Source organism: Oreochromis aureus, linkage group 3 (genome assembly GCF_013358895.1).
Source record: "Oreochromis aureus strain Israel breed Guangdong linkage group 3, ZZ_aureus, whole genome shotgun sequence".
NCBI classification, from domain to species: domain Eukaryota; kingdom Metazoa; phylum Chordata; class Actinopteri; order Cichliformes; family Cichlidae; genus Oreochromis; species Oreochromis aureus.
Genome location: NC_052944.1, coordinates 48839265 through 48858518, shown reverse-complemented (window position 1 = coordinate 48858518; position 19254 = coordinate 48839265). Strand labels below are relative to the sequence as shown.

At 40.4% G+C, this 19254-nt stretch overlaps 2 protein-coding genes across 2 annotated transcripts; one reads left to right on the top strand and one right to left on the bottom strand.

The window, feature by feature from the left end:
• Positions 1-385: 385 nt before the first annotated feature.
• On the top strand, positions 386-8507 carry LOC116334617 (acidic leucine-rich nuclear phosphoprotein 32 family member B-like). Its single transcript, XM_031758069.2, has 7 exons — positions 386-565; positions 3805-3954; positions 4232-4354; positions 5084-5270; positions 5348-5445; positions 6832-6898; positions 7060-8507. The coding sequence occupies exons 1-7, from the start codon at positions 512-514 to the stop codon at positions 7131-7133; spliced, it is 753 nt and encodes a 250-aa protein (XP_031613929.1). The 5' UTR covers positions 386-511; the 3' UTR covers positions 7134-8507.
• A 1470-nt stretch (positions 8508-9977) lies between these two features.
• On the bottom strand, positions 9978-16540 carry LOC116334611 (coronin-2B-like). The gene is made up of 13 exons (XM_039610073.1): positions 16331-16540; positions 16111-16227; positions 15827-15976; positions 15314-15514; positions 15128-15244; positions 14702-14806; positions 14508-14604; positions 11899-12014; positions 11698-11788; positions 11449-11603; positions 10788-10955; positions 10639-10707; positions 9978-10562 (listed from the first exon to the last, which is right to left on the bottom strand). Exons 1-13 carry the CDS (start codon positions 16529-16531, stop codon positions 10497-10499), a joined length of 1653 nt encoding a protein of 550 aa, XP_039466007.1. The 5' UTR covers positions 16532-16540; the 3' UTR covers positions 9978-10496.
• Between the last annotated feature and the right edge of the window lie 2714 nt (positions 16541-19254).

Here is a 19254-nt window from a genome sequence, read left to right as displayed (position 1 = left end):
TTAAATGTTTTGGCCTATTTGGATTTATTTTCTGTCATTTTCTGTGCGAAGGCTAAATATCTGATTTCTAACTGAGGCATTCAATGCACCAAACGGCTTGACCCACTTTTCCACATGCGCCACTGGAGCGTTCCGAGCATACGTCAAGCTAAAGCGAATACACTAGAACCTAGAGGAAGTTTTGTGTGTTCCCACTAAAATAGCTGTATGAGACGTAGCACTCTCACGCGCGCTGTATAATCTCGTAAAACGAAATCAGAGCATATACGTGGATCAATTATAGAGTACATGTCCTCAATGTAATGTGTGCCTACCCCTCGGTGGAATAAGCCCTGTTTCTACTTCCGCTATACCCACAGGAACCTTATTTTGAAAGCCATTCCAGGAAGTGACGAGTGTCTATTGTGGCTAGCTTCACACCGGTTCCGCGTGTTGATGCTCAAGAGAGGACGAGAGAGAAAACAAGCTTTCCCCAACGCAAAGAACCAAAGCCAGGCAAAACCGGAGGAAAATGGACATGAAGAAGAGGGTCTCCTTAGAGCTGAGGCACCGGTCGCCCTCGGAGGTGAGTCTCCCGGGTTGTGTGCTTCTTTATCGGAATTGATCTGCTGTAGACCGGCAGGAGGAGGGGTGGCGAGCACATGGCAGCGTGTCTGCAGCTTGAAGAAAAAAGTGATAAAAATGCGTATTTAAAGCTAAAATTTAGATCTAAGCTAACACAAAGTCTGTGATATGCTTGAATTAGCTGCTTCCCTTCAACTAAGTAGCTGTTTGTTATCGCCGCTCGCAAACAGCGCAGTCACGCAGTTGTTTACCACGTTGTTTTCATTTTTATGCCCACGCATTGCTCGTTTTATTCATGTTACTGGTGCTCTTGTGAATTGTTAAAATTTGAAAGTAAATCCCCACGCATGAAAATTAACTTAAAACCGCCTGCTTATCGGGAAATAAAAATAAAATTTACGTCTCTCGGGCCTGGCTAATTCTAGAATTTCATTTATTTCGAAGTCGATAGTTGGCATTTTGATTCTAAAAAATCATTGCGTGTTATCATTTTTATTTACTTGTTTATTTTTGGTTAAAACTCTTTTCCTGCAACTCACAGAGTCGCTTTGTAAAAATAACTGTTTACGCGAGCGCGTTTCCAGAGATTAGTCGGATCCAGTGAGCGTAAACGCGCTAAGGGCGCGTAGGCAGCGGCGTGCTAAGCGCTACTTTTATAAAGTGGCTGAATCGTTGTGTCCCGAATTTACGACACTCACTTACTCATATCATTTCTCATACAACCACCGTAAAGAGAGACATTTTCCGCCGCAGTACCTTATCATTTTGGGGCGATAAGTGAGGGCTCCGCGGAGCGGAGAGGCTGGTAATAACACGCAGCTAGCAGCAGAGCTAACTAGCAGCGTCACGTGTTGCTATGAGTTTACAAACAGAGCCTCGGTCGGGCCTCGTTCCAACATGAAACCGCACAGGCGTCCTCTGTAGGTAGGATCCTAGTGTGTTTTTCTTTTTGAAACAACCGAAAATGACGAGATTTACAACAAATAAACTGACATACACCTAAAGTGTTTTTTGTTTTTGTTTTTTTGCCAGATTTTGTTTTATTTTAATTGACACAAACATAATAATTTACTATGTATAAAGTAAATGATTTATTTTAAAGTTAACGTATTGTATGTAATGTTATTTTGTTTTAAACATTACAAAAGGTTTAAATACTGAGGGTAGTGTATGTACAGGTAGTCTCTGTGAGCTCAATGCTTAGGCATTAGGCAGTCTCTTTTTTTCTTTTTCTGTACTTTTGGCTGTCCCCAATCTCCCTACTGTGGCCATTTCAGAAGTTTTTGAACCAGTCAAAATCTTGGAAAGCTACTCTTGTAGTTGGTGTAATGTTTGGGCTAATGTGGTAGGAGTTCAAGAGTGAAAGGGAAGGTTTACAAGATGGTCGTGAGACCTGCTACAATGTATGGTATAAAGACGGTGGCATGGTCAAAAAGACAGTAAGCAGAGCTGAAGATGTTAAGGTTTCTGTTTGGAGTGAGCAGGGTAGGAAAAAATTAGAAATGAGAACACGAGGGACAGTTCGGTTTGTGCGGTTTGGGAGACAAAGTTGGAGAGCCAGTTAGAAGCTGAGATGGTTTGGTCATGTGCAGAGGAGCGATGGTGGATATACTGGACAAAGGGTGATAAACAGAGAGCTGGCAGGCAGGAGGAAAGGAGGAAGACCACAGAGGAGGATGCAAAGTATAGGGTGATGTCCGAGCTATGCTTCGGTGGGAAATCTGTGTCGTATCTTAAATTAACTCAACCCTGTGCTGTAACCTTCCACCCCAATCAGTCATCAAATTATTCCATAGATTTCCAGCTGAAGCAGAGTTCAGGTATGAGGTGGACACTTTAAGGTGTTGCTGTTGCGCCCACTAAAGGCAGCACTCAGAGAAAGGAAAAAATGTTTAAGTTTTGTTCACATTATTCAAATAAGTGAAAATTATTAACTGATGATGCTTTTTGTACATTTTAAATCTGGCTGAAAATAAATGTCACTACTACACCAGGAATACTAGCTCATTAACTAATTAATAAAGCCATTGCATATTTTTAATACAGACCACACTATTAAATAGTAAAAAGCTGCCATATGTTATTGCCCCCTGGTGGTGACTAAAAACACTGCAGCTTACAGACTCTGAAGCTTCATCCATCTTTTATGGTGTCTCTGGGTATGCGGTGTTTTTCGAACCTTGTTAGGCACATATAGACTGAAAAACTGATTGAATGAATCATCAGTTTGAGGTCAAAGGAAGTCTTTTTTTTTTCTTTCTTTTTTTTTTCTTTTTTTTCTTGGTTTGCTTGTTTTCCACATGACACCCAAGTGCTGCAAGAAAGTAAATGGGTAACTTGTGTCAGCTTAATATTCTGCAGAAGTCCTCCTGTTTATATGTAGGGGATGATTGGGTTTTATTACAAGGGAGGCGCTGTGATCATACAATGAAACATCGACATGTTTCAACGAAAACGCCGTGGAAACTCCCGTGTTCTCGCGCTGCTTCTGTGGGTAACCACGCTTTCTATTTGAAGTCACCTTACCCGTTAGGCAGTGCTCAGTACAAGGAAAATAAATTAGTCACAGTGACTTCGCTATTTAATCAAACCATCAAATGAGTCATTTGAGGTTACAGATTTGTTTCATGTCACCAGCCGACAACGAGATTACAGCAGCAGCTCGACTGATTTTGCAGATTCTTCGTCCACATGTAAACGCAGAAAGTGGAGTTTCTGAAGAACTTCAGCCTAGAAGAGTTTCAGTGATCTAAAAAGCTGTTTACATGTGAACGGAGGGCCAAAACACACAGGGGAAAAAAAACACAAACCCTATGAAACCCTGTGTATGTGTGGAAGCATAACCACAGATTATTATAATGAAGTTTTTTTTATTTTTGCATAAACAGCAAAGTAAGCAGAGAGGAAAACCTCAACTAGATTAAACATACAAGAGCACTCAGTGTATCCAAAAAAAAAACTTTTGATTTTTATTATGTTTTCATTACAACATGCTGTTACTGTATCAACCATCACGCAAAAATTGAAAATGATATGTTGAAAACTGTGGAGGCTACACTGTAAACAAGCGTGAAACATTCAGGGTTAAAAATGGCAAAGAGTCACTGAGTCAAACTGTAACCAGTTTGATGTGTCACTCTCCTCACATACTGCTTAAAATAGAAATAGTGTTTACAGTTATCCACTGGCGACTTTGAGCCATGCTGGATTAACGCTGCGCTGTCCCCTCTGTCATCTCAGGTCCAGGAGCTGGTCCTGGATAACTGTCGCTCGAGCGAAGGAAAGATCGAGGGAATCACGGAAGAGTTCTCGAATCTGGAGCTGCTCAGCCTCATTAACGTCGGCCTGACCAGCGTCGCAGACATCCCAAAGCTGGACAAACTCAAAAAGGTGAGAGAGCCTGCAGAGCTTCAGGAAACCAGATGTTCATGTAAATATTTGAAGAATGTGCAGATGTTCAGCTTTGCAGAGCTTTCAGTTCCTTTTCCAGCACATTTTCTCTTTGTAGTTTCTGAAAGGTGATTCAAATTTGATTGTTTGGTTTGTTATTGGTGAATTTCTCAGTTACATAGTCCGTGGGCAGATACATTTGCTTTTTTTTTTTTTTTTTTTTTAGTATATTTCTGTTTGATTTTTAGACTCATAGTTTTTCTTTGTGTTTCTGCAGTTGGAGCTCAGTGACAACAGGATATCGGGTGGTCTGGAGGTCCTGGCGGAGCGGCTGGTGAACCTAACGCACCTTAATCTCAGCGGGAACAAGTTCAAAGACATCAGCACCCTGGAGCCGCTGGTGGGTGGAGTCGACATGATATTTAAAAAAAACAAGTGACAGAGATCACTGCTGTGTATGTGGATACATTGTAACTATCAGTAAATCGTGTAACAGCATGAAGTACACACACACACAAACACATGTGTATATACGCATATATAAACAAACAGCCAACTTGGAGGACAGTCAGCGGCTCTGGTATCCTTATACTGACACTTAGGTATGCAGCATATGTGCTAGTCTCAGTTGTCCATAATACAGTTTGTACAGTAGAGCGACATAATAGTGCACAAGAGCTGTGGGTCAACAGTATTATGTCCAAGGCAAACTTGCACACAGTGTGCTGTGGCCAAACGAGGGCAGCACTTTGGTTTTCTTCATTATTTCTTTAACCTCCTAAGACCCGAATTCTTCCACGGCATGCATTTTTAATTTCTCTTTGATATTTGGGCTGATTGGGACCCGATGAATGTAAAAACAAACAATTACCAGATTTTTTTTTTTTTTTTACCTAATTTTTGCTTCTAAGAAAAATGAGAGCCACATATGACGATATTCATTTAAAATTTCGATAGAACAGTAGCAGTATAATGTCCTCATAAGTGGATATCAGGCCCTTGTTGAGCAAAATTGAGTATTTTGGTCTAAATAACCCAAAATGTGATGTCCACATATGTGGACGCCAGGTCCTAGGAGGTTAAAAATGTTTTCAGAAAATTGATCAGATGTCCGTCTTTGTCCCTCAAGAAAAAGCTACCGCAGCTGAAGAGTCTCGACCTGTTTAACTGTGAGGTGACAAACCTGGCCGACTACAGGGAGTCCATCTTCAAGCTCCTCCCCCAGCTCACCTACCTGGACGGCTACGACATCGACGACTGCGAGGCCTCCGACTCCGACGGCGAGGGAGACGGTGTCGACGATGAGGACGAAGAAGGTGAAGCTTTGATTTCTGGGAAGCTGAGAGAAAATGAAAGCGACAGAAATATTTAAATAGTTCTTTTTATTTTGCAGAGGGAGAGTCAGAGGACTTTGAGGAAGAGGAAGAAGAGGATGAAGAAGACGTAGTGGTTGAGGAGGACGACGAAGATGACGACAGCGGTGATGATGAGGTGAGTTTGGAGTTAAATCAGTAACATTTACGTGGAAATGCTAAAGAACGATGTGATGTCTCTTCTTCGCTGTTTTTCTGTGACGTATTTGCTCGGCTAAAACCCACTTCAGTGTTTTCATGTGGATATCGTTCCTTCTTAAGCAAAGCTGCTACTTTAACCACTTTGATGAAGTTTACTGGGAGCAGCTCTGCTCCCTCTCACAGTCAGGTGCTGTCATGTGACTTTGGTGCATTAAGGTGGAGTCAGTCTGCAATTTAATGGGGTTAGATTAGCATTTATGTGCAGTTTGTGAAGAATCTGTGAAACTTGCCAGTCTTTTGCCATCTACATACACAGAAGATCACATTAAATGCTTGCATTCAGAGTCCAGCCAGAACCAGTTAAGTAAAGTCCCATACTGCACAGAGACGTGTTGCAGACAAGTTGCATTCAGGGACACAGAGTTGCTCAGTGTTTGCAGCATGTTGGGAATCTGTCTGCGTTTATAAATAATTGCTTGCAAATTCTTTGCCAATGTGACTGAATGCAGTCACGCCGGGATGGAGGGAGGCAGGTTGGCTCCCACCAGGAGACCTGTGCGGTCGCCCCGAGGTTGAGTGTGTAAACACCTGTAGGCTTAATTTATAGTACAGCAGCTGTGTTTGTTTTAAGATGTACAGAGATGTGCTTTCACGCAGTCCTCCAAAACCCCAACAGGTGTCCATAGGTCGAACATCGACTGCTTGGAAAGGAACAGGGAAGCTAGTGTTGTGCTCGATGAGTCATGAGAGCGTCTCCTTAATTCTTTCACAAAAAATTAAAAATCGTCATGTTTGAAACCCAACAACGAGTGAAAATGGCTACATGAAAAACAATACAGCGACAAAAGACGTACACAACGTCTTGACGAAAAGCTGTACGCCAAGCACAGTTTGCGTCGCAGACAAATTATGTCATTGGACGTTCAGCCCCGTTGCTATAACAACCCCACACACAATAGCTGGTACTCTGGTTCCAGACAAAGCAAAGAAAGGCAGGATTTGTTTTGGTTCTTAGCAAAGTAGAGCCATTCAGGCATCACTAGCAAAACGTCAATAAGGCTTTTTTTTTTTTTTTTTTCTTCTCAACGCATTCATGAGTAGAGGCTGGTCAGTGTCCTGCGCATGGCTTAGTCGGTCAAAAATACACCGCTTTGGCGGTACAGTTTAAAAGTTTAGCTTTACTACCGTTTATGTTCAGTAAACAGTAGTAAAACTTGGATTGTGGTACGTTGGTCTGCTCTGAGTTCTCAAGCGGGGTAATCCGAGTTGAGGGAGCATTCCACAAAACGTTTCCAACTGGGAACTCAGACTTTCTGATTCCGAAGGCACCGTGAGTTTGCATCAACAGTCTTTGTCCCTGCAGGACGGAGAGGTGAACGGAGACATGGACAGCGAGGAAGAAGATGATGATGAAGATGAGGAGGAGGACGGTGAGTAAACCTGTATTTTTGCTCACTATTATTTTTCTTTGTTTTTGAGGAACACTAAACTCTCGTTTATATCTGACGGTGTCTGTTGAGTTGGTTCGGTCTGGTGTAGCTAAGTAGTAGTTAATCAGCCAAATGAAAGACTCCCGTTGTTCCTCCTGCAGATGAGGACTCATCTCCAGCCAAAGGAGAGAAGAGGAAGAGGGACCCCGAGGACGAGGATGATGATGATGAATGAGGGGTCTGCAGAGACCCCTCCCTGACCCCCGCAAACCCTGCTGACCTCTTACCCACCCTCAGTATAAATGACTCATCCCTGCTGCCAATTCTTCCCTATCTGCCTCCTCCCACTTTCACTCTGGGCCACGTCCCATTTCCGAAACTGGTCTCCTCGCTTGTCGCCTGCCTCTAGCAGAGCAAATTGACATCCGTTATTATCTAAAACGCCTCTTTAATTGTTTGTTTTACAGTATTTTTTTTAAATACTTTCATTTCCACAAGTTGAGCCAAATTTTGTTCCCGTTGTCAGTCACCAACTTGCAGCCTTCATTTAGTCCTCTGTTTCCGCCGTAGTGTTATTCTTTTGGTTTAATGGCAGCACATTTATTTTTGTGAACTCAGGAAAGAAGAAAACACTTTAACAGAAAAGTATCCGTTTTCTAGTCTCACTATCAACTGTACAAAAGAGTTTGGTTAGCTATTAAAATAAGAAGCTGCAGAGATATTCTCACATTTTTAGAAGCTGGAACCAGTGGATGTTTCGCCTTCTTATTTGGAAAGTTGCAAATCTTCCGTCGGAATATACAGCTTGACTTTTTCTTTTTTTTTTCTCACAGTTTACATTTTAAAATGGGGGGGACAAACTTATGCTAACAAGAAAGAAACATCTTAACTCTAAATTCCAACTCTTGTGTGTGGGCAGTAAATGCATCACCAGTCCTGAAAAGCTCAAAAAACAAAACGTCAGCAAACGTTACATCAGTTTTCCTCTTCATCCTGAGAATAAAAATCTTTCATTAACTTTTTTTTTCATTGCATGTGGGCGTGATTTATTTTTAATTTTTTTACAAGACAATAAAAACATGAGGAGTTAATAAATGAGTGAATGAAATGTGAACCCAAACCCATCATTTCCTTATTTTCCCCCTGATGTCATCGGTCTGTGATGTAGCTCATCACTCTGATGACATCATTGTGTTAAAGCCAATTTACAAAAAATAAAAAAACAGCTACCCACCCTCCCCCTCCCCCCTCCTGTCGCCGAGGCCAAACCTGCTCAGGGCAAACCGTGTTCTGTCTTTTTTTGCCAACAGAGCTTTTTAAAAGAAATATTTTTTCAGAGGAATTTGTTTTTGTTTAATTTTTGTATGGTTGTCTGGGGAAACGCTCTGTCTCTGTTCTCCCCCCTCTCCCTCTCTGTTTCTGCCTCCTTACATTTCTGTCTCCTCAGTAGAGAGCTCCAGATGTCCTTCAAGCTTACACTGACTAGTCGAGGTTGTTTTCTTTTTTTTTTGTTTTTTTGTTTTTTACTTTCTGTAAGTTAAATGAAAGCAAACAAAAAATGCATACAAAAACGACTTTGTAAATAAAATCTTAACATTTTGCTCCTGTCTCTCTCGTGTCCTCTTGTCTCCCCCCGTCCTGCTTGACAAGCCATTTTCTCTGTTTTAGTCTTTTCAAGCCAGCACTGCTCACAGGGATACGTTAGATGGTCGCTGAGGGTACCTGTGGTACTGTGCAGAAGTCCTAAGCTCTTTATTTTCCTATATTTTGCGGGACCATTGAAATATGTGTAAACATGCACAGAAACACAAAATATAAAGCAAAAACAGAGTTTGTACAATTCTAACGAGCTTGAAAGTCAACATGACCACTTTTATTCTTCAACACAGTCTGAACTCTCTTAGGCAGATTTCTTTTAGTTTCGTTACGTAGTCTTCACGAATAGTTCTCCAGGCTTCTTGATGGACATTTATAACTCTGTTTATCCCTTTTTTTCTGTCCTCTGTCAAGATGATCCCACACTGCTTCAATAATGTTGAGGTCCAGGCTCTGCAGTGGGCAGTTCATAGTGGATAGTGTTAGACTGTTTTTTCTCTCCAGCTATGATTGTTACTGCATTGGCAGTGGGATCATTTGTTCAGTTTCCTCAAATTTTGCTCATGCTGTGCACCATACCAAGATATGCCATTACAAGTTTTCAGCTAATTGGCCTTCAACACAAAGAAATTGATTCATAAAATACAATTTTATGTCTGTTAAACTGTGTTATGCATTTTTGCAACATTTTTCTATTAAAAAAGTGCCAAAAAAATAAAATTCTTCTGGCAATGGTCGAGTACAAGGACTCGACTTAAAATGAGAAAGCAACCGAAAACTTTGAGAGACCTTTTGAAAACTTGGAGAAGAAGAAATAAGGGGAGGCTTAAGACTTTCACACAGTGTTGTATCTGTGAATTTAAACTATTTTGTCATTCATTAGTCCTAAAAGTGTTTTAACCTATAATGTGTTTCTGCTTTCGGTCCAGTCCTTACTTATTCTCAAACATAAGCTGATGTGACGTCACAGATCAACTTTAAATATGAAACATGATGAAGCCAAAAAAACTGCAGTTCCTCTAATGGCCACTTGAGTGAGTCACTCACCATAAACTTAAACTAAACAAACTTTAAAGCAGAAATAAGTACGTTTACAGCCTGGTGTGAGAAACAGTTTTGGTCTTCGTAACTAAATTTTCTGCACACAGGAGCTGTGTGTGCGCTGATCTGAAACATTACATTATATAATGTAATGGTATGGCTGAAAGGGCCGTGCAGACCACCCAAAAGAATAGTGCTTCAGATTTGTTGAGTGAAAGACTCATATTTTATTAGTCTTACATTCATTTTGATGATTATTCGGTGAAACACGTGCACTGAGGCTTCAAAGAGTGGAGTCGAGAAACACTGGGTGACTACATCAACCATTTTTATACAGTCAAGTTCCAAACTTCATTCAACACTTTTTGCACACTCAGACGTGTCTGGGTGTTTGATGATTTTTATGATTTATGCATTTTAACCCTTTTGGCCTACCAAAACAACAAGGACATGTATCTTACCCTTGAAGTAAATTCGCAAACTACTAACAAGACATCCAAGAGAAAAAAAAGTCCTAATATTGTGCCCGCTGTGTCTCTTCTCTCTTCCATTATTTTCAACCTGCTTGCACCAGTAAAAGTCACCAGAGGAGGTGGTGTGTGGCTGCTGCCTGATGTCACTGCACTTGTGACTGATAAAATCTGATGACGATGATAGGAAATTTAAACCATTGGGATGCTTTGTGCCCTGTCAACACACTGTGCTCTGCTCTAATGTGTAATACTTTACTTTTTTTATTAAAGAAACAACCCAGATGCTGGGTTTCTTATATCAGGTGATGACCGTTGTGTTTCAGGTAGTTTAGGAAATATGAAGGAAAATAGTCTCTGCTCCCAAATAAACCATTTTCAGGAGCTGTAGGAGAACAAGAGTCGTGGCTTCCACCATAAAGTCCAGTCTGTGGAGGATAACTCGGCTGTCTGAGGGTCACGCAAGCTCCTCCTGCACAGGAGGGTCTGAATCAGAAGGTCGCCCTCATGTTCTTTCTGGTGTTTTTGATATCCTGCTCCAGCCGAGCAATTTTCATCTGCAGAACATGAAAACACAAAAATATAAAAAGTATCTGACAAAAACTTCTGATAATGTACTCTTTGTGAACTCACGTCTTTCTGGTGGAGCTCCTCCTTCAGCCCTCTAATCTCGTCCTGCTGCTTGTAAAATGCCTGAAGTAGCTGAAACACAGACAAAACTAGGACTGAGTTTGTGTGCAAGAGAAGGAGACCCTCCTGAAGTGTTTTATTATTTATCCAACCTCACTGTCGGTCATTGGTGGCGGTCTCTCTGCAGGCTCGCAGCAGTGCGGGGTGCAGCAGTACGTCCACAGTGGGACCTGGGTCTCGTCTGGCTGCCACCCCGACAGATCGCTCAGATCTTTGGGATATTTGGCATCCTGATAGGACAGCTGCTCCTCCAGGAAAGCCTCATCAGAGAACAGCAACAAAAGTATCAGTACTGTAGGAAGATATATTTCCTAGTTCATCTAAAGGAAACAGAAGTTTCTAAAAAGAGTAGTGGTGTAAAAAAGTGTTTCCCCTCCTTCCCAGTTTCCTGGGTTTTTTTGTAGGTTTGTCACATTTAAATGTTTCAGATCATCAAACAAATTTAAATATTAGGCAAACATAACACAAGTAAACACAAAATGCAGTTTCTAAGTGATTGCCCCCTAAGTCTAATAACTGGTTGGGCCACACTTAGCAGCAACAACTCCGATAGCTGGTGATCTTTACACATATTTTTACAGCCTTTTACTGTGAAACATTTAAGTGTGACAAACATACTAAAAAACAGGAAACAAGATAAGGGGCAAGCACTTTTCCACACAACTATATACCACTTTCAAATCAAGAAAATACTTCCCAGATTGATATATTTTACATTGCAATGTAAGATAAAATAACCAGATCACACTTTACCTCCTCTACAAACTCCTGGCCTATCTCTGTCACTGCAGCCGGGCTCCTCTGGAACCTGAGGGAGCTAAGCTGCCTCACCATCCCCTTCTCACCTGGGGTTTCTGGGTAAGGGTTGGCTACTCGAGTCTCAGGCTTCAGGGACATCAGCACTGGGCCTTGTGTGGAGATGTAAGAGACCAATGGTGAACTGAATGATTTACAGAGAGTAAATATCTTTAGTGTACCTGATGGTCCAGCTAGGTTACAGACCTTTGTTGACCCCCAACAGCCACTCCTGAGCGGTCATGGCTGCCTGGTTTCCAGCTGTCATGGGGTACAGGTCCTCTTGAAAAATTCCTGACTGGAAGGAACGAGGAAAAAAGTGGATCAATACTTCTTGTACTCTGATTTTTTTTCTGCTTTTATCACCTGTAAGCAGGATAGAAAGCAAGGTAAATACATCATCCCAACCTCTTTGCGTGGTACAATCATGGACAGCGGTTCCACCAGGTCTTTGATGGCGATCAGGCGATAAAACCGGAAAATCTCACAGGCGCTCACATCTAGGCCACGCTTTGGCATCACCCCTGGAGTGAGTCAGACGTCAAATCATATTTTAGTCCTGTATCACATATAAAGTTTTGTGGAGATTCTGAAAGTGCCGCAGTACTCTTTGTCTTTTTCTATCATTACAACATGAAAGTCTAGACTTTCAACATCAATATTTAGAGGTTGGTGAGATGGTGGTGGAGCAAGTCGTGGGTTTTTCAGGCAGAAGGCTGGTCCTACATAGAACGCCTTAACTGTCTTGCAACCAGATTTAAGACAGTTTCAGAATTTTTTTCTGGAACTGTCTTACCAACAGGCATGAAAAGGCAAACTGATTGATTCAAAACCAACATTTGTTGAGTTGTTGCAGCAGAAGCTTGGTACTTGGTGTCTTCCAGCTGTTAACATGACCATAGGATGTAGCATTGAAACAGTGAAGGAAATCATCCATCAAAGTCGACTTTTAAGTCTGTTAGATCAGCGTCAAAGTGCCTGTGAACAATGTTCCCTCTAAGCTGCGCACGTGCGCAATTGCGCACTGCTGGCACGGTCTCTGCGCACAGAAAATCTGCGTTGCGCACAAAAAAAATCTAACCTGAATTGAAATTAAAATTATTACTTTAACAATTCTGTTTTGCAGTGTTAGTCAGTAAGTGACTGGCTGTTCCCGTATGGGATTAGAACGATGCCACCTTATCCCATAGTCCAGCCAATTCGTATACGCAGCCAATCAACGTTGTTGACAGGCTTTGACAGCGTCCTTATGTGCCGACACCGGTGTTTTAGCTAGCAAAGCGGCGTGGCTGATGTGGAGTGAAGCCATGTTAATAACAACGTGTACAACCATTGGAGATGTGAGCAGGACAGACGGAACAATTGACGGAATAAGTGTGGACTTTATACCAGTTTTAAAATTGTGTTGATCGGCCACGTAAAACCAGAGTTGTGATTAAAAAAAAATGCAATGTTTGGTTTTCATCCTGAATACTATCGTTGTTTATATTTACTGCGGCAAGAAACAAAAACGGCATTTTATAAGAAAAAGGCTCGAAAGCACTCTCCACCTGTGAGCAAAAACAACCCCCACCCCCCTCTCTCTTTCCTATTCGTCCAAAAAAGTACAATGTCGACCAATCAAAAAATGATATGGCAACGTGGCATCTAGTTGTTAAGCAACGGGGGGAAGTTTTAGGAGTGACGGCGGTGTTCTGAGATGTGAGAGATTTGCGACGTTTAGCGCAAATCTTGTGTAGTTAGTGTGTAGTTAGTGTGTAGTGTAGTCAATAGTTTTGTTGTGTGTGTCAGAACAATGAGGCGGCTGCTGAATGTTACAGGTGTTACAGGAGTGATACATCTCCTGTTGTCAGGCCTGCAGGTATCAGGCTGTTGCTCTCCTTTATCTCATAGTGGACAGAAATTATTTTTTGGAGTGGCACAAATAATTTGTGTGGCATCAGATTTGATGCAGAACAGCTGATTGTTCTGTAAATAGTTTGAAATGTTTATTTAAAAACGCCTTGGCTGCATTTAAAAAAAATAGCTGCAAAAAACTTTGTTGTTTGCTAAACTGAGTTACTTTTTTGAAGAAGTAACTATATAATTAATTGCCCAACATTGGTCATTATATACTGTATTTTGCAGACAGAGAGTTACAGGACTCTCTCCCAGACCACAGACTCAGACTCATAATACAAGTCAGAGCTTTATAAAAAAAAAAAGAAGAAGAAATAAAGTTGTGTTTTCAAAATTGGAGTTAAAGTTATTTTTACTTCCAATAGTGTTAACATACTACACAGGCCAATGGCTAGATTTTTTTTACATTTTCATTGTAAATGGGCTAAAGCAGTTAATTAAAAGTAGTCTAACATAAATGTAAATGCTGTAGTTTGATTATTGTAATAAACCATGTAACTTGGATGGATTCGATGCTGGCGTGACCACAGTGCACACGTCTGATGTCGCTCACAGTGGTCCAAGGGATCGCTCAGGGAGTTTGTGTGTTCGCTCAGACACATGAAAAATTAGAGGGAACATTGCCTGTGAATGAACTTAGAAAAGCTTTCTTAAAGTTGTGTTGGCACCTTGAAATGAGTATAGGTATAGATGATGAGTTGGATACAAAGTTTTTGGGTTTGTTAAAAACTGCAACCAAATCACTGTTACATCCACTCCAAGAGGATCACAATCTAAAGTCAAAATCACGTTTGTATTCTCTATGATTTTTTCCATATCGAGCTTCAAAGAACCAACATGTCTATGAGAGAGTAATGGAAACGAGCATGTTTGATCTGATTTGCTAATTTACTCAAGATTTACTCAAAGAGTATTTTGGCTAAAATTCCAAAGGGTCATATCACCATGTCTTGTTCTGTCATTTTATGACTTTTCTCTTTTGGTCCTTACCCAGATTTCATGACTATAGGTGAGAGCTGGAACAAAGGTGGACTGGCAGCTGTATAAATGATATCATTTACTAGCTAACACACTTATGGGTGTGTGTTGGAGTTTCTTCATGTGTGTTTTGGGCTCACCGAGTCCTTTTTGTGGGAGCAGGGACCTGTACTCAGTCAGGTAGCTGATGTAAGGTTTTTCAGCACTGAGCTCATAGTATCGGATGTTTCCATCACCCTACAAACAGAACATATACAGTGGCCCTAAACCTCCTTAATGATGGTTATTCAAATGTAACAGCACACTTTGCCATGAGCAGTTTATGTTTTATGACCTTTCCAGCCAGATACAGCATGTGTGTGTCTGGGTCATAGAATGGGAAGAGGACTCCAGCAGACCCATCCAGATCTTCTTCATATAGCGGCTCAGATAAGTCATCCTGAATAAAGACACATATGGGAAGTGGGAAAATGGTAATGTTACATTTATTACTGAATGTAGAGCAAATTGTAAAGGAAGAAAAATCATGTTAAAATATGCAAAAGTTGCTCAATTGAGATATACACTTTATATAATTAATTCTCCAGTGAGATTCTCATAAATCATTTCACAAGAAAGCAGTTTTCATCTCTTGCGACCCAAGTATTCTTACTCCTAGAAAATACTGGTAATTGGACTCAGGTTTAAGAACAAGCACATCTTCGATTAAGTTTCAGATTACAGTTAAGGAGAAAAAAATAAATGGAAAAATCTATCTTACAGGGTCCCACAGGACGATCTGCCGGTGGTTCCAAGGCGAGCTGCCAGTGGACAGAAGCAACTTCAACCCCACGATGTATAAAACTTTGTTGGCCTTGTGTGAGTTACTGCTCGATACCTACAGAAGCATCAGTTACCTTCCTGGCAATTTTCTGTCATGACACTCAGCCAGATAAAATAATCATACTTGTAAAATCTTTCCTGTCCGAGGGTCCAGGACTCGAACCTGTCTGTCTTTGGATGTGACTGCCAGCCTGCTGCCATCACTGTTGAAGCTGACTGAAAGCAGCAGTGCCTCAGATGGGTAGCGGTGGTGGATGGGCATCAGCACCACCCGAACTGGATACCTGATAACTGCACCAGCCTGGGATACATCCCAGAGAAGGACCTGGAGCAGTAAGTGAGACAAATTCAGGTCTGTTTTGCAGCCTAAATGCACTGGAATTACTGATTGTCGAGTGTAGCTCTTTAACATTTGGTTCTCTTGTGTTGGCACTTTCTTCACTGCTTCAATCTTGTAAAGTGTCTATTATAGGAAAGTTTTTATGCCAACAATTGGCTTTTTCTCCAAGATTTTGGTGCATTATGTACATAAGAAATATAGAAGGAAGTCGAATACAAAACAAAAGCAATGACTGTTTCTTTTAATAAAAATAAACGGTACCCATTTAGACCATAATGTTATATGATTGGCACTGACCTTGTAGTCATAGGCAGCACTTAGCAGAAGGTTCTCAGCAGTTGGATGCCACTCAATTAGCCCCACTCTTCTGGAGTGACCAATCAGGGTTTTCCTGGCCTTGGTGAGGTTCTGCTGGACACCACAGATTGGGATATCCCAGATCTTCACCTGAATAGATGCACAGGACCAAAGTGTATGTGCTGTATACTAAACGTTATATAATTCCCAATAATTTAGCCCCATCCTTATCCTAAACCTAATTCCAAAGTTAATCCTAGTTAGTTATTAACTAACTGCCATACAGTGCAGTCCTCTGAGCATGAGGCGATGCAGTAATCATCAAATGGGTTCCACTTGACGTCCAGGACTCTGCCGCTGTGACCACACACCCTCGGATGCTGAGGATCCACTCTGCCTGTCTGAGAGAGAGAACATGAAACTATTTTAAAACTTCAGGTTTCCCCGTTTTTTATCCTTTATTATGTTCATTCAGAGGAAATTAAATTAAAAGCGCATATGCACATGATGGATGGGCAGGACTAAAAAGGACCCGCCTCCCGCACACTCAGTCACCACAGCGATGAAGCAGGGATTTGCTGAGCAGTAGTGGTTGTCGTGGACACTAAGTGTGATTGGCACCCCGTCGTAGCTGTGCTCCTTGGTGGCAGGCTTTCCAAAAATGTGACGAAACTTTGAGCAGCGAAAGGATGATCGCCATGACATCTGGTGGACAAGAAGTACAGTAGCATCAAGCTCAGAGGAGTTTAAGTTTGGTGCAGATTTATATCAAGAAATCAGAAAATGGGGAAAATCTAATGGGGTACATTAGATTAATGTTAATCATTGAAAGGATTAGTCCTACACTAGATTAAAGTTAGGGGAAGTTAGGATAATGTTTAAGGTTAGGATAAATACAGGCTAATTTTGGGTCAAGCGAAGACTTAAGATGAACCTAAACGAAGGCTTAGGTTGGTTTAGATATAGGCTAAGTTGCGGTTCAAGTTAGGTTTAATATTAATCTTGGCTCTAACCAACGCTTTGATTTAAGATTAGGATAAAGATCCTAATAAATTAAGGTTAAAATCAGAATGAAAGGAAGGAATTGTTTGGATACAAAAAACTTAGAGGTTAGTTTTAGGACATGTGAAGATCAGAGTAAGTATAAATTATGATTATAGTAATGCAAAAAAGACAAATTTAAATTAAGATCTGCTTTATCCTAGAAATCGGAAGATCAGGTTTAGGTAGGATTAAGCTTTTGAAAGGCAAGATCGAGGTGATGATGCATATTTTCAACTGTAGCTCTCAGTTTTCCTGCATGTTAAAGTAATACTGCTATAATACTGAAATAAATCTTTCAGAATGGCTCTTTGTCAAGTTAAAAGAACTTCCCAGTCATTTAATAGTATTTTTTATTCATTAATTACTTGTAGTATGAATAAGCTAAAGCTGTCAAACTTCAGAAAATATGGTCCAAAAGTCCAAAATGAATGCCTTAAGAAAGACGGGGCTTAGGTTAGATTAATGATATCATAGGTAGTTTGGGATAGGGTCAGAGGTCAAGGTTAGAACAGAGACAGGTTAAGGAGGATAGGTTAATGATAGGTTTAGTTGATCATTTTGGAGGATTATACCTAGGTTTGATTGAGATTAGGGAAGATTGGTATAAAGTCAGTTTAGGCCCAGGATAAAGATTGGTTGTGTTTAGTTTTAATAAGGCTGAGTTTAATAGAAGATAAGCTTAATGAGTGTAAGACATTAACCTTACAATATGAAGCCTTTCAGGTAAAAAACATTTAGCAGCCTATTGTTCATTTTCAGACAGTTGTAATGTCTTCTGAAGCAGTGGAGAAACGACTGCATGTGTTTGTTTTGGAAAGAGCTTCAGAACCCCAGCAGCTGCATTATTGGCTCTAATCAATAATGCAATTTGCTGTTATTAATGGCTTTCATAATCTTATCAATAATAAATCAGTTTCTTCAATAAATGATCCTAATCATTTACTCACACAGACACGCACACATGCACACACACACAAAGAGAGCGATATATCCATCCTCCAAGACAGCTTATTTGTCTCTATTAAATATTTATTGGCTACACACACACTTCCTGTTGTTACAAAGTCCCCTAACCTGACCTTTGACCTTTACTGTGGCTGAGACAGATCACCTTACTGTCGAGTGAGGAGAAGGAAAGAAATAGTAAAGGAAAGAGAAGAAGATAATCAAAGGGGAAATTATTTTATAAAATTTACAATAATTGAAATCAAAGCACAGTTTTAGTGTTTTTTAATTCAATTCGACTAAGTGTACCAGTAATATGAACATGATCAGTGCTGGAATCTGATTTAAATACTTTAAATCTACTTGTACTTATTTGAATTCTACTTTTTTTACGTGCCATACTTGTTGGTGCCAGATAGGCTGATCTGGGATTTTACCACACAACCATCTTCAGTGTTTACAGAGAATGGTCTGACAAAGAGAGAATATCCACTGGAAAGCTAGTTCGCTGAGTGAAAATACCTTGTTGATGTCAAAGGTCAGTTGAGTTCAGACTGTTTTGAGGTGATAGGAAGGCAACAATCACTAAAACAATGTCTTGCTACAACCAAGGTATGCAGAAGATAAGATAAGATAAAATAAAAGAAGAGCCTCTCTGAATGCACAACACCTCGAACCATCAGGCAGATGGGCTAAAGTGATAGAAGACCACACCAGGTGTCACTCCTGTCAGCTAAAAACAGGAATCTGATTGTCATACGATCATTGATTTTCATACATATATTTTTTTTTTAAATATAACAACGATGAAATCACAGTGGTTTCTTAGTTAGAACTTTTATAGCCTTGTATAAAATTGTAAAATTACGAGAGATGCAAGATAACAATTCCCAGTTATTTTCTTTGTAAAAAGAAACAAAATCTGAGGTTACTTAGTTTTTATTGGTTTGAGTGAACCAACACTTCAGAAGAATGATGACTCTTTGGTACCCCCAACTCTCAGGATGGAAACCACTCATCTGGCACCTCATCTTTGAGCAAGGCTAAATACAACAGCTACTGAAAATGAAAAGCCCAAAACAAAGCAAAACAAAAATCCCAAAGCAACAGTCCTACAGGGGACTCGGACCCCAGGATCCTGGATGAAAGTCAGGATTTTGAGTCTGGCAAATTTTTCTTCATTTTATTTAAATAAAATTGGCTTAATTTAAATTAAGAGTAAATTAAATCTAGTAAGAGTAAGTAAATCTAAAAGTGATTTATTCTTATCATAGGAGAGAGAGAGCTTGGGTTTAATCAAGGCCATGAAGGCTGGGATGAGGTTCAATTAATCCTAAAACGAAGACAGGTCAAAATTAGGTTCAGGTTAACATTAGGAAAGATTAGGTGTAGGTTTGATTAAGCATATGGATTGTTCAGATAAGGTTAGGTAAAGTTTA

Coding starts and splice junctions, on each gene's coding strand:
- LOC116334617 (XM_031758069.2), top strand. CDS start 512: ATGGACATGAAGAAGAGGGTCTCCTTAGAGCTGAGGCACCGGTCGCCC. Junction 4,355..5,083: donor TCAGCACCCTGGAGCCGCTG/GTGGGTGGAGTC, acceptor TTGTCCCTCAAG/AAAAAGCTACCGCAGCTGAA. Junction 5,271..5,347: donor CGACGATGAGGACGAAGAAG/GTGAAGCTTTGA, acceptor TTTATTTTGCAG/AGGGAGAGTCAGAGGACTTT.
- LOC116334611 (XM_039610073.1), bottom strand. CDS start 16,531: ATGTCATGGCGATCATCCTTTCGCTGCTCAAAGTTTCGTCACATTTTT. Junction 16,228..16,330: donor TAGTCCTGCCCATCCATCAT/GTGCATATGCGC, acceptor TCTCTCTCTCAG/ACAGGCAGAGTGGATCCTCA. Junction 11,604..11,697: donor GCTGTTGGGGGTCAACAAAG/GTCTGTAACCTA, acceptor TCTCCACACAAG/GCCCAGTGCTGATGTCCCTG.